Genomic DNA, 14,397 nt, shown 5'->3' with positions numbered 1-14,397 from the left:
CCTACCTTGTATCAAAGGCCTCCAATGACAAAAATAAAAAAAAAACCCTAATAATCTAGTTTATGTAGCTAATAAAGTGGCCGGTGAGTGTATATATGACAGATATACTTACATACTGTGTCTTTTTTGTGTTATAATAATCTTCATGTTAGGAATAAAAATGTAATTCAAGGTGCTTCCATTGCACTGTCTGTAGAGCATACTGTACTTTTTAATGAGAAGACCCAGACGTAGCTGTTCATTTTCTGATTGCCTCTGTTGAACTAAAACCCCATATGGGTCTGTATGAGCTGGAGGAGGGAGGGGTCCCATTTCTGAATCATTTAGCAGTGTGTAAACTGAATAGGAGATGAAATTACAGTCAATTAAGTCTTCTCAAGCTGCATTAAGCACCACCTCCTCCTAGCACTTAGCCCCACCGCCTACCATTTACCTATCAAATGTCAGGACTTCAGTGGGCAGTAGATGTTCAGGTATTTGAAAGTTAAAATAAAGTTGCTTAACACCAAATGGGGCAATAGGGCTTAATCTTGGCTTGAGCAATAAGTTGAGACCCCATGTATAGCCTGAGCCTAGCATCTGATGGGTTCCGTATGATCACATGGTACATGTGAGCACCAGAATTTGCAAGCATGACTGCCTCTGTGAGTGTTGTCATCCCCCCCCCAGGCTTTGCTTTTGCTGTGTCTTATCTCTGTTCTCTTCTTTTTGATTTGATTGATCACCTTTGTGATTAGTACTGCTTGGACCTGAAGAAGGGGACACTCCCCGAAAGCTTGTCCTCAAAATTGTTTGTTAGTGCAAATAAAAAAAGTATCACGGACAGTACTCAATTGTTTCTGCCTGGATTATTGTTAACTTAAAAAGGTTTGGGCCATCTCAGGTTCACTTTCAAGGTTTGGGCTCTGAGGAAGAGGCAAGTCCTCGAAACGCGTCAGCGTTTGGATGTCTACACTCCCTATTGTGGACTGTTACTCAGCGCGGTGTTGACCCAGCTGTTCTTTATGATGTGCCTTGACTATATTGTCGTTTGTGAGTACAACACATACTTTATTTCTTATTAAACATTTTTTATGGTAATGCACTAGGCCTGTGCCCCCTCTGTTTTTTCTTTCCTCATTCACTTTCAAAGCAACAAGCTTTTCCAGTTTTGATCATGGAAACATTCCAACATGCTGGCAGCTTTCTGCCATTCACAACTCTGGTATAATTACCTGCAGCAATGACACCAGAATCTTCTTGAAGTACCCGCTAGTATCACTTTTTACATCGCCCTCCAAATCTCTGTCGAACACTGAGGAAAAATAAACAATGTTTCAATATATGAAATAAAAATAGAATTAGAATAGAATTTTAAACCAAGAAATTTGACTTACATCTTTTGTAGGATATTTTTATGTTGCGTATTTGCTGGAAAAGATAAATTGACATAATGAGAAATTGCACATAATCTAAAACCAGACATGCTGGAAGGTTAATTAACTTAAGCCTAAATTGGCCCATTTAGCATTTATAACGCATCAACAGTTTATGCAGCACTTTAAATACCTGTAATAAACAAATAAAACAGACTGCATCTGCAGTGATAATGAAAGATTAGTAAAATCAGAAAGGCCTCGTATCAGGGAACGAGAAGATCGCCGCAGCGCATGAATCTGCGCATGCACAGGATTCCGACAAGGCATACAGGCAGGCGGGCACTAGGACCCATGCGCACCTTTCACCGATGACGGCGCCGGGCAGGCACTAGGACCCAGACGCGCCTGTTGGCGCTGGGCGGGCTATTTAAAGAGCACCTCGGTGCTGATTCAGTGCTGGCTGGTCTTTCAGCTCCCCCCGTGTCCTGGTAGTTCCCGGCGTTCCCTTTGTTTCTGACCCGGCTTGTTCCTGACCCGACTCCGATTGCTCTCCTGCTCCTGGTTCCTGACTTCGGCTCTGCTCCTGACCTTGGCTTTCTCTTCTGATTCGGTACTGCTCTGCCCGACTGTTTATGACCCTGGCTTGTCTGACCCTGCTCCAGTCCTGTTCCTGGCTACCTACCTTGCTCTGCTGCACATCCGGCAATCCACAGAACCTGCCTGCTACTGTGCCCTAAATCAGTGGATACTCAGTCTACCAAGGCCATCATCTGCAAGAGCCACAAGCAACAACTCCTGGCACTCTTGTCCCCCTGGTCCCTAGACTCCCCCTGTTCCAACCTCAGCGGGGTCAGGGCTAGGGACACAAGTGAGGCCGACCTCGTCAACTCAGTCTCCCATCAGGTACGTGACACCTCGGTTCACTACTACAGGAGTGACCAAGCACAGGCGCGTTTCCGCATGCTTTTCATCGTCATGTGTACATTGAAATGAAACATGGAAAGGTCCTATACCCTTTTCCAAAAACACAGTATACTGAACCGCATGGTGCTGCAGTTTGGCGCACATGAAAATGCTCAATGTTTGCAGATGCGTGGGGGTGCCATTAACAATTAATGGCACCACCATCTATCTGCTCAAGGGCAGTGCATTTCCCTGTGTGTTAGGTGTTTCCAACACACAAAGGTGTCTACCTAGGCTAAATGACTGAACTAACCCCTGGCAGGATACACATAAAGAGTAGTAAGTAGAAGGTACAAATAAACAAAACGATAAAAACTCTCACCAAAGTGCTGTAAAATACAGTGCAACCATCCCAAAGAAAATCTGTGGGAACTGGATTAGTAGCCTGGGGTAAATTAGGTCAGAATTTAAAGGATTATCCATTCTAGGGATTAGTTAGTGTCTCCAATGGATAATTAGGGGTCCCCCTCTAACAAAGTTTTATTCTGTGTTGAACCTGCCAGTAGATCTCCTATAATTTCTCTTCCTTTAACATGGTGCCAAGGCTGTTGGGAAATCAGGCAGCAGCATTGTCACACTGTGGGCAGGATAGTCTTAGATGGACATGTTTTAAATGGACTTAGGACTCGTTTACTCTAGTGTGGTGACTGGCCTTTTTCCGAAGAAGAACACTGGTAAACACCAGGAGTTAGAAAACTAATCTCAAACATAAACAGACTGTACTGTACATGCAAGCTGGCTACTGCCCATTAACACTAAGCTCATTGACCAAGGCCCTACAAAGATAGGAGTTGGGTGCATACTGTACCTGGTTGCTCCTTGTACACAGGATTTGAATCAGAACAGACTCCTTCGTTCCGGCCCCCTTCATTGCTTTTCTAAGCTCTCTAGCATCAAACTCACAAGGCCGGTCCAGCAGTGCTAGGATGGTTTTCTCAAAGTTTCCACTCAATTCGCTCTTCATCACACTTTCTAATTCCTAGAAAATCAAGAATTATTTAAAGCAAAATCTACAGGTAATATCTAAGGAATTCAGTCAGTTGCTAAAATATTATATTATGTTTTCTGTAACGTTTTATATATTTTTACATGCTTCCATCCTTCATTTTCATGATCATTCACATTCAGATAGAGAGATTTCTCCTTTGGCGCAGCCATTCTATACCAGGCTTCTCCCCGAGATTGCTAGGGGTTGCTTGAACAGTGATAGATTGATTTCCCATCTGACGGTGCCTGCTTAGTTCCAGGGCCAACATCATTTGTACGAGCAAATGACACCAATGCTCTTATTAGTTGTCTGTTGGGGTGGCATTCTTTCCGCTGACCACCAATGAAATTATGTTTTTTGATCAACAATTCAAGGTGTATTATTCCTTACATTGAACATAGATGCAATGACCATAATGGTACCTTTCATCCACTGACTTCTATTGCAAGGGGACACCTCTCCCACTGACTAGCAAAATAAAGGGACCCTTTCCAACATAAATGGACATCATTACAACTGACCACCAATGTAAAGAAACCCTTCACTGACTACCAAGTAAGGAGTCTTTTCTGGACATTCATTTATTTATTTTCAATTTTCAGTAATTATTACTAAAAATTGTTTTATCATAGAAGAGCAGGGGATAGTTACAACGATTCACCTTGGGTGTCATATGCTCTAGGTACCCCACTTTTGAAATTTATTTGTATATCTACAACATTTTGATCTAATTAAGGTACCATCACAAACTATAGTTATATATTTAAGCACGGGTTCCCCAAGACCTGAAATAATTTTAAGTGTTCCATTGGGTTAAAAGGTTGAGAAAGGCTGCTGTAGAGGCTCCATTCTTTGATAATCACTGTTATTGAAAAAACAGTAGAAGAGTAAATCATGAGCTTCAAATGAGTTTTGTCTATAGTCTGGCAGTGAAGTTTGAAGGGCAGTAAATCACAATGCATGTGCAGCACTATTAGGCAAAAACCAAATGTGGTATATTACGTAAGCAAATATGATTGGCGGCATTGTACGATTGTAGCACTACGCCCTGAGGAGTTGCTGAAGTTTTGGGTACCCCTATAGTCCTGCACAGCCAGGCAACACACATTTTCCCCAGACTTGCATTCCAGACACAGTAAACAGTCCTTGAGCTTGTTTTTTTTATTAGAGGTATTGAACTTGGATGGAATAAGGGGTGTATGGGATGCCAAAGGAACAGCAAATTGAGGAAAACTTCCTGGCAACTATATACAAGTACAAGATTGGGAATTCTCTTCTTGGAGAGCTCTTCAGCCTCTCCTGGTGTACCACCCCAGACCCCAAATACATCCTCTTCATTACCCAGCTGTCTGGAGGAATTCCTGGGCAAGGGGATCCAGTGGTTGCCACTTTAAGTTATACAGTCCTGGGTAAGGAGATAGTCAGGGTTCTCACCAGAATGCTCTTTCCCCTTGTTTGGCCCCCCTGTGTAGGATTACTCATTCAGTCCTTTTCTGTGAGCTGGTTGGGTTGGTGGCTGCCTTCATGCCTTCTGCTGGGCTGCCTTCTTCCCTGGCTCCACAGGTAGTCCTCTCTCTGAGGACCGGTGAGGCTGAGTGATCCTCCTTTCCTGGTCCCGTCCTGTAGGTAGGCCCCTTCCCACTGGCCCCCTCCCAGGCTGCTGCATCTAAGCCTTCCTCACATCTTCCAACTCTTCTACTGCTGAACAGGCTCAATCATACTTAAGGGCTGTTCTGACCCCATGCCAAGCCTCCTGCCTAGGAAATGGTCAGGATCCCTTAAGTATGAAGCTCAACCTCTCCTCATCCTCGCCCACTGCTTCTAGAATTTTCTCAAAGTTTCTAGATCAGGGGTAGGTATCAAGGAACTGATCTGCAGAGCCTCTCAGCCCTGACCTAAAACTGACCCTTCTGACTATTGCCCAGGCTGCTTCTCTCTAACTAAAAAATAAAAGTAACTAGCTCAACCTGGCTATCTAGAGGGGTGCTACACTATGAAATATATAATTATAGTGGAATGGCAGCCAAACTTTGTTTGAGCAAATATTGGAAGAGATCAAACCACTGTCAGATTATTATTGCTGTCTATGTCTCTACTGGGGTGGATTTAAGCCTCACTTCCTGTGTCACCTCAATGGGATGTGAAGGAAAATCAACCTGACAGCAATGTAACTAAGGTTTTTAATGTGTCTCCACTCTATTGAAGGTCTACTTTAAAATACAAACTCTATCAAGTTTCTTAAAAACAGAATACATTTTTATAAGACTGATTTAAAAAAAAACTATTTCTAGGTATAATTTGTAATTATATGGATGCCAGCCATATTTGCACATTGCATAACACTGAGAGCTCCATTTAATGGCCAATCTGAAAAATTAATGTGCCTTTTCTGATTATTTACAGCACTTCTGGGCCTGTGGATTAAGGGAATTGAAACCAGACCCAGCCAGGCAACTCACATTTTCAAGAGAGGGGCAGCATTGCCAGCCTCTATACTTTTCCTCTGACAAAGTCACTTTAGAGGCTCATTCAAACACCATTTTGGTTTCTCTTGTGTTTCTTTCCCTTACACGACCATTTGGGAGGTGATCACAGAGGAGGAGGAAGGGTGGTTGTGACCATTTTCGATGCCTTTATACCTATTACCAACCAATCCATGGAATGATACCTGTGCATTCTGAAGAGAGTGACATCTTGATGTATCGGAGATGGTGATTGTTTTCTTTAAGCGATTTGGCCACCCATGAGAGTGGGGGACATATTAATTTGGTGAGTGCAATCCCGAAAGGGGGGAGATTTCAATTTGTACACGTGGTGAACTTTTTTTTGGAGAACTTGAAGATTTTTGTGGGTTTATTAAGGACTTTGTTTAGGACTTTTTCACATCAAAAGTCATATTTAGTTTTATTGTTTTATACACTATATGATAATTTGCACTACTGAACCACTTTAACTTGTTGCTTATTTGGTCTCATTCAAACAGTAACCCATTATAACACATGTACTGACAATTATTATAACCAGGAGCGGACTGACCATTTGGAAACTCGGGCACTGCCCGAGGGCCCGGGGTCAGTAGGGGGCCCCATGAGATACCCCTGGTACCTTTTTCATAGGCTTTTTTGAGTTTTGGCAAGGACACAGGGGCCCCATGATCCCCTATTACCCAGGGGCCCCACGATTTGTCAGTCCGCCCCCGATTATAATGTTTGTTACAGTAACGCATGTAATGCACCATGGATGTGCATTGCCATTCAAAATTAATTGCACCCCAAATTCTCCAATGCCCATCTGCAGTGCACTACAATGCACCTGCCTTACAGTGCACCATAACACACATGTGCTTTAAATGCTTCGAAAAATCACACAGGACCTTATTTTTTTATGTTTTGAGGTGCTTTAGGAGCTTTAGGAGCTTATTCAAAATGAATGCAACATAACATGCCTAAACACAAGAAAACATGAACGCTTGAGTACAGTGCAGTACACTGCATTATGGTGTAAATGGACCCTAAAGACCATGACAAAAATATAAAAAGGAAATGTTGTGTTATATTTAATTAATGTAAAGTAAATGCTGAAATATTACTTCAACACAAGTGTTCACTAACAATGCACGGTACTTCTTTAATGAATTCTCAGAATGCCACAGCATGCCATTATTGTGCAAAGTGGGGCTGTAGACTGACCAAACTTGGTAAAAATCAATATTTTAATATAAAAAGCTACACTTTTTTAAATTATTTATTTTTACCCCTTGGACTTTGCACCTACTGGGGTGAAACACATTATAAAGGAAGAGTAGGGTCTTGGTGGAGGCATTATGTTCAATCTACTGGACACACGGAGTAAGCCCTGGTTCACACTGGTGCGACTTGTCATGTGACTTGACAGATCAAAGTCGCATGACAAGTTGCACCCTATTTGTGGCTATGGAACCGTTCAAATCTGTATGACTCTGAATCGCACTGACTTTGAAAAATAATTCTGCACTATTTTTTGCAATTCATGTGTGACTTGCATTGGCATCTATGCATGAAGTTGCACTGATTGGCCGTTTTGAAATCGTCGTGAAGTAGAGGAACTTAAAAGCTGCTTTTGGTGTGAACCAGTTGAAAAAGGAAAAAAGATTTGACAGAAGTGCATATGTTTTTGATACGAGTTTTGAATACTGGGGCAAGGATGGACTGCGTCTACTGCTGGGGGTAATGCCATGATTCTTCCCTGAGCCATACCCGTTGCGGCTCTTGATAAAAGCAATATTGGACCTATAATTTGACATATTTGAAGATAACTCTGAACAATATCTCTAGTATACTGTAAATGATATTTACTCTACCTTTCCATACATTGACTTGTACTTCTGCTTAAGTTCTTGCCGCTGGTCAGAGGACCTATTTGCCAGTACTTCAATAATGGCTTTTTCATCAGTTCCTGTGATGCCAGATAAAACATTTTAATTAGAAAAAGTAGAGGAAAACAAAAAACCTGTCATGGAAAAAGTTTGCATCGGGGTACATTTACTAAAACTAGTGCAGCTGTGCATGTTACTCAATCAGCTTCTAATGCTGGTCATACATGGGTCGAATTCCGAAAGACTTTTCTTTCAAAAATCTTTTCTAAGAATTTCTATTTAAATTTCACACCATTAGTGGGCCATAGCAACAGCCGATTTTTGAGCGACTATCAAATTTGAGTGATCAGACATGTTGGAAACTTTTTGAAAAACAAAAACGAATTTCTAATCAATGATGGCAGAAATGTGTGAGAAATGTAATCGAAAAAGAAATGAGCCTGAGCTGTGACCTGGAAAGAAAAGAAAATTCTTTGCCACGAAAATTCTTTTCTGTAGCAACACGAGGTGAAGTAAAGGCTTGGTTGGTCAAATTTCGAAATCAATGGTGGCACTATCGGATTACAAAATGCAAGAAATGTCTGATTTTCTAAAGAATATTTGTTCGGAATTCGACCCATGTATGGCCTGCATAACTTCAGCTTGTACAATTAAGCTTTGATAATAAAACCTGGAACTGATTCTTTTCTATGCAGAGTTGCATCAGATTTTACACTCTTCTGTTTTAGTAAATAACCCTCATTATTTGAAAGACACTAAAAATTATAACTTGATATATATAAAATTAACCACAGTCATAAAGAAGCTGTGTATAACATGTATATAGCCTTTGTTTTCTCATCCTGGATACAGCAGAGAAACGTTGGAACCCCTGTTATGTTTCTGTTGCCATTTGTGTCACCACATCTTACTTTTTTCCTGGTGATCCTATGTCACGATTAGGTTGGGTTGTGAACAGGTGCGGACTGATAATTCATGGGGCCCCCAGGCAATAGGGTATCATGGGGCCCCTGTGTCCTTGCCCAAACTCAAAAAAGCCTATGAAAAAGGAACTAGGGGCATCTCATGGGGCCCCCTACTGACCCCGGGCCTTCGGGCAGTGCCCGAGTTTCCAAATGGTCAGTCCGCCCCTGGTTGTTAATAACAAACAAATGATAACAAGTTAAAAGAAGAGCTTATTTCTTTACAGTCTATAGGAGGCAGCTGGGAGTCAGTAATGCCTCTCTTCCACTAGCCAAGCCTTTCTCAACCTTTTTTTCTCAACCTAAAGGAACCCTTGAAATAACATGCAGATCTCGGGGAACTCCTGCTAGCACCAGGTTGTCCAGGGCTAGTGGCTCTTACATTGGTGATGAATGTGAAGAATGCTCCTTACATTGGTGATGAATGTGAAGAATGCTCCTTACACTGGTGATGAGCAGGAAGAATGCTACTTACATTGCTGGTCAGTAAGAAGAATACCCTTCTACTCTGGATGTAAGAAGGCCACCGTTACAAATAGTTAAAAAAAATCAAGGGTGTCATACTGCTGACTTTGCCAAGCTTTGACCCTGGAATTATGCAGGCACCATTGAATGGGGGGGGGGGGGGGGGTCAATCAGCACAGAGCCCTAGATGAACGATAGGGAAACCCTAGGAAACTGGGTTGAAAATGGCTACTCCAACCTATCTTTCTCTCTAAAGCTGGCCACACATGTTACGATCCATGTTAGAGCCCAACTAAACTATATTCAGTCAAGTTGGTCTTTGTACTAAGTGTCTTTTGGTAAATCTAAAGAATATTGTACAATCAGACCTTTTGGTATGTGAATAATTTAATGCCTAAGGCTGTGGACAGACAGAGTCTTCTGTAGTGCCCTCAGAATTAAGTGAAGGAGGCTAAGAAAACCATTGGCTACACTTACCCATTCCTTTACAGGCCTTGTGGATTTTCTTAGCATCACGTTCTGCATCAAAATCATGATGTTGTCGAATGGTTGGCTAAAAAAAAAAAAAAAAAAAAAAGGAAGAATTAGTATAACATGTTGTAATCTGTAGCATTATTAAACATGTTAGCTGTTTTAAAAATCTGTTGTTGGCAAAGTGAATCAACGGAGGGACAACATTAAAAGGGACCTGAACTAAATTAAAAAAATACATTTTATCTTTAATTAGAAAAATAACAGCACAATCCTGTTCTGTAACCTCGTCACTAAGTATCTGCAGTTTGTGATCATCTAAGGCATTGTGGCTCTGACTGCTTGTCTCACTAGATTTGGAATGAGGTTTGGTGATGTCACTATTGTACTGATCACTTGCTGGAGAGGAAACTGTACCTGAGGACCTGCAGTGCAAGGATCTTCCTACTTCTGTTCCATTCATTCTGTGGATATGTGATTCCTCTACCTCTACTGCTGCTTCTTGTTTACTTCCTCACAATAATCAGATCAGGAAGGCTCTGAGATGATGTACATGAGGACCTGTAGTGCAAGAAATTTCATGCTTTTGCTTTTTTCATTCTGTGGACCTGTACTTCCTCCACCTCCCCTGCTACTGTTTGAATAATACCTTACTAGTCATCACGGGGATGGGTCTAACATGAGGAAATATACACTGCCTGTCACCTACCACATTTTGTCAAGACCTAGTCTCTGTGGGAGGAACACCTCACACTACAAAATTCAGGAACAATAAGATTACGTTCTCTACTTTGCTCACAAGGCTTCGATTCCTAACAGATTCCAGGGGGGTGGTTTACTAAAACTGCAGCACTCAGAATCTGGTGCAGCTGTGCATGGTAACCAATCAGCTTCTAGCTTCAGCACCAGATTTTGCACTCTCCAGTTTTATTTAATCTTGCCCCAGGAGTCTGGCTACAAACTCCTAACTAGATAGTACAGGGTCCCGGCCACACTACACAAGATTTTCCTAAGCATCTCATTAAATGTCTAGAAGAAAGACGGATTTTGCTCTGCATTTTTTTGTCCTGCTCTCTGTTGCGCCCATTCTAAGACATGATAACTGAGACAATAACAGAACTGATGGGAATATCTCTAGATAACAGTTCGCACAGATACTCCCCTACTCTCCAAAAATAGATATAAAAATTCTGTTCTAATATATACTGTATATTGGATGCCACCAGAGCCTTTTACCCATCAGATGGAAGGATTCTATCCAATTGGTTGGTCAATAGGTCTCTGCGGTCAATGAAATACACAGAATTGAAAACAATTTTTTGTGTAGTGCCCCTCTAGATAGCCAGGGGGGTCTATTGCTAATTTTTAGATAGAGAGGCTGAGTAGCAGCCTGGGGAAATAGTCAGCAGGGTCAAATTGGAGAGAATCTGCAGGTCAATTCCCTGATACCTTCCCCTGCTCTAGGATCTTGGAGAAGATTCTAAAAGCAGTGGGTGGGGGTGAGGAGGGACTGGCCTGTACATTTAGAGGACTTTGGCCAATCCCCAAGCAGGAGGCTTGACATGGGGCCAGGGCAGCCTTTATGTGAGACAACCTGCGCAGCAGCAGGAGAGTTTGGGTGGAAGATGTGAGAGAGGAAGAGATGCAGAAGCCTAGGAAGGGGCCCAGTGGAAAAAGGCCTACCTACAGGCTGGGATCTGGACAGGAGGATCACTCAGCCTCATCAGTCCCTGAGGGAGTACTACCTATGGAGCCAGGAAAGGAGCCCATCCAGCAGAAGACCTGAAGGCAGCCACCTGCCCAAACCAACTCACAAGCAAAGACTGAGTGAGTAATCCTACACCCCCTGGGCCAGTTAAGGGGAAAAGTGCATTCTGGTGGGAAACCTGACCAGCTCCTTACCCGGGACTGTTTATCGTAAAGTGGCAGGCATTGGATCCTCTTGCCCAGGGATTCCTCCAGACAGCTGGGTATAGAAGAGGACTTATTTGGGGTCTGGGGTGGTACACCAGGAGAGCTCTCCAAGAAGAGATGTTCTGTCTTTGGACTTGTATATAGTTACCAGGAAGTTTTCCTCAGTTTGCTGTTCTTTGAGCATCCCATACACCCCTTACCCCATCCAAGCTCGATACCCTTTAAAAAAACTAAAAACTTTGGTCAAGGACTGTTTACTGTCTCTGGAATGCAAGTCTGTGGAAAAAGTGTGCTGCCCGGCTGTGCAGGACTATAGGGGGACCCAAATCTTCTGCAACTCCTAAGAGGGTAATGCTACATTTGTTATCAATATAAAGCAAAAGAAAAAAAAGGTAAGGCTCAACCCGTTTGGGGTCCTATCTGAACAATAATGCTTTCCTTCAGCTGAGATCAAATGACCTATAGCTAGGCCTTTTTCACCTGACTTTGACTGGCTGCTATGGGGTCTATGAGCAGAAGCTTCTATGGCAATATTAAGCACATCATGTCTCCTATTACCTGTAACTAAAACATGTGATGAGGGAAATATATAGGCCAACACAGCATCCTATGCTTCTAAAAATTCTAGTTGTCTGGCTGTTCTGCTAATCTAATAGCTTCAATGAAGTCAGTCACTTACCCTGGAATAAAATGTACAAGCTGCAAACTCATTTTAAGCAAATGTGTGATTGTGACGAAGTGGTTAGCACTTCCACCTTGCAGCACTAGGGTCTTTGGTTCAAATCCTAACTTTGGCACTTTTAATGTTGATAGATATAGACCCGCAACTCAGTGGACTCAAACAAATAAAATTTTTATTGACTACACAAGTACATCCATTAAAACAATGATAATGCGCTGTGGCCACTGTGGCCTTACTCATAGAAACCATGGTGCTACCTGCCTGTAGTTTGCATGTTCTCCCTGTGCCTTCCTTGGTTTCCTCAGAAAGCTAAAGCTTTTTTAACCCCTTCCCACTGCCTCTTGGCAACCTTTTAAGGGGACATTATTACCAAGAGGTGGTGATTGGCTGTCACAGCAGTCACATGATTAGAGGTCCATCTGGCTGGCTCCTAAAAGCCAATAGAGGCTGGGACCGAAGTACCAGCCAGATCACAACACCTGCACCACTGCCACAAGGAGACTGGAGCATCCACTCATCCTCTGATTGCCACCGCTGGTCACCAGAGGCTTTTGGAGAGTCCGACGGGACTCCCCTTCTACAGTGAGAGGTCACTGCAGCACTCCGTGGACTGGTCAGAGGGCTATTCGCCCATTACTGATACTGCTAACAGGGACAGAGCCACTTAGAGCAGGGCACCAAATGTACCAAATCCATACCACACCCATACTGAACTCTTTACTGCACTTATACCAACTCTATACAGCATCTGAACCCCATCTACCTTGCACCTCTGCTGAGACTATACCATACCTATACTAAACCTACACTGCATGCAGGTTAGCTGGGACAGTCAGGTGCACTGACGCTGTTAAAGGACCCTAATGATAGCTGGCAGGAGAATATCCCAAAGGACTGACCCTCCTGTAATAATTATTCTACAAGCCCCCTTTTTTCTTCTGCCCCCTCCGCTATCATCCTTATTTTCTTTTGGACGGTTGATACCCAGTCTGTCTAGGACTAGCATCACTGCCATAAATGCGCTCTGGCAGTATAGTTCCAGCATTCGGTCAATTAAACTGTACTATTGCTCACTGCTGCAATTGATGTGGCCTTGCTACTGCTTAAGCTGATTTGGAAGCCAAATGTAATTTTATACCTAATCCTTACTGCTAATCATTTTGTATGCTAAATTGTTTTATTACCATTGTTAATCCATTTTATGCTTGCCTAGTTATTAACCATATTGGGTGACAATATATTAAGTTTGCATTTACTACTTGGTTTGGTGCCATTTTTTTTTTATATAGCACTACTATTTGTATTTGTATCAAATATTAATTTCGGTGATTGCCTGTGATATTGTATGTTTGTACACTCAACCTGATATGTTAGAGGGGCTGAGGTTTTTAGAAAACGTTGAGGCAAAGAACAGAGGACCCATCCTAATCAACGGTTCATATGGGGGTAGCACTACATGTTGAACACACAAGATGTATTTGTAATTAAATTATATGTGTTCAATAAATACTCCATTTTCAAGTTCATTGTGATATCTGAAAATTAATTCTCCAATCTAACAGGCACCACTTTCAACTCTCAGTTTTTCTGTACTACCTGCCATCACGCTACTATTATGACATCCGCAGGTTGACTTTGGATTGGGGCCCCCCCTTAACATCAAGAGTAACCACCTTCTGCGTGGAGACCACCATATTTTCCACAAGAGCTACATCTTGGTTGCAGTAACCATCCTTACATGTAAATCCTACTCTTTTTTTTTGCTACATCTTTCTTCCACTTCCTGGAATCCCTTAACCTACTGGATGATAACCTTGGGTAATACAAACCCTTTCCAAACCATGGATGAGCACAGCACTATCACACTAGGAACACCACTCATATAATCAGCAGTTGCTGAGGAATTGGCCATGTACCAACACTACCACACTCTAAGAAAGGGGACATCCAAATGCACTGGCTACTTTTAGTGGATCATTTTATTGTAGTAAATACCCTTTGAATTCCTACTTTCTGGGTGTGGTGGTCAGATTTGTCCTTCTGGTTCAAACCTGAAGGTTCTTCTAGGACAATATTGCTCAGTCCAAACACACTTTTAACCATCTTCTCCTCAGTACCACAAGCAATTGCACCGATTCTGGGGATTGAGTTCCAACCGCTTTCATATTAGACCTATTTGACTACTTTAATGCTGACATCCAAGTGCATTGGCTACTTTTGCAGAATTTTAGTGGATCATT

The 14,397-nt window shown here is 42.3% G+C and overlaps 1 protein-coding gene across 1 annotated transcript in view; it reads right to left on the bottom strand.

Annotated features, from left to right (window-relative positions):
• ANXA13 (annexin A13) overlaps positions 1-14,397 on the bottom strand; it is a 48,074-nt gene that overhangs the window by 25,963 nt on the left and 7,714 nt on the right. The window contains exons 2-6 of the mRNA XM_089677529.1: positions 9,568-9,643; positions 7,649-7,743; positions 3,130-3,300; positions 1,377-1,410; positions 1,215-1,294 (exon numbers count right to left, since the gene is read on the bottom strand). Coding sequence (XP_089533655.1) covers positions 1,215-1,294; positions 1,377-1,410; positions 3,130-3,300; positions 7,649-7,743; positions 9,568-9,643 — 456 coding nt within the window. The remainder of the gene's footprint in view (positions 1-1,214; positions 1,295-1,376; positions 1,411-3,129; positions 3,301-7,648; positions 7,744-9,567; positions 9,644-14,397) is intronic.

This window comes from Staurois parvus, unplaced genomic scaffold, assembly GCF_062004578.1.
Source record: "Staurois parvus isolate SC_StPar_1 unplaced genomic scaffold, SC_StPar_1.0 ptg000187l, whole genome shotgun sequence".
NCBI classification, from domain to species: domain Eukaryota; kingdom Metazoa; phylum Chordata; class Amphibia; order Anura; family Ranidae; genus Staurois; species Staurois parvus.
Note: the sequence above shows the minus strand (reverse complement) of the source record. Positions and strands in the feature narration are given on the sequence as shown.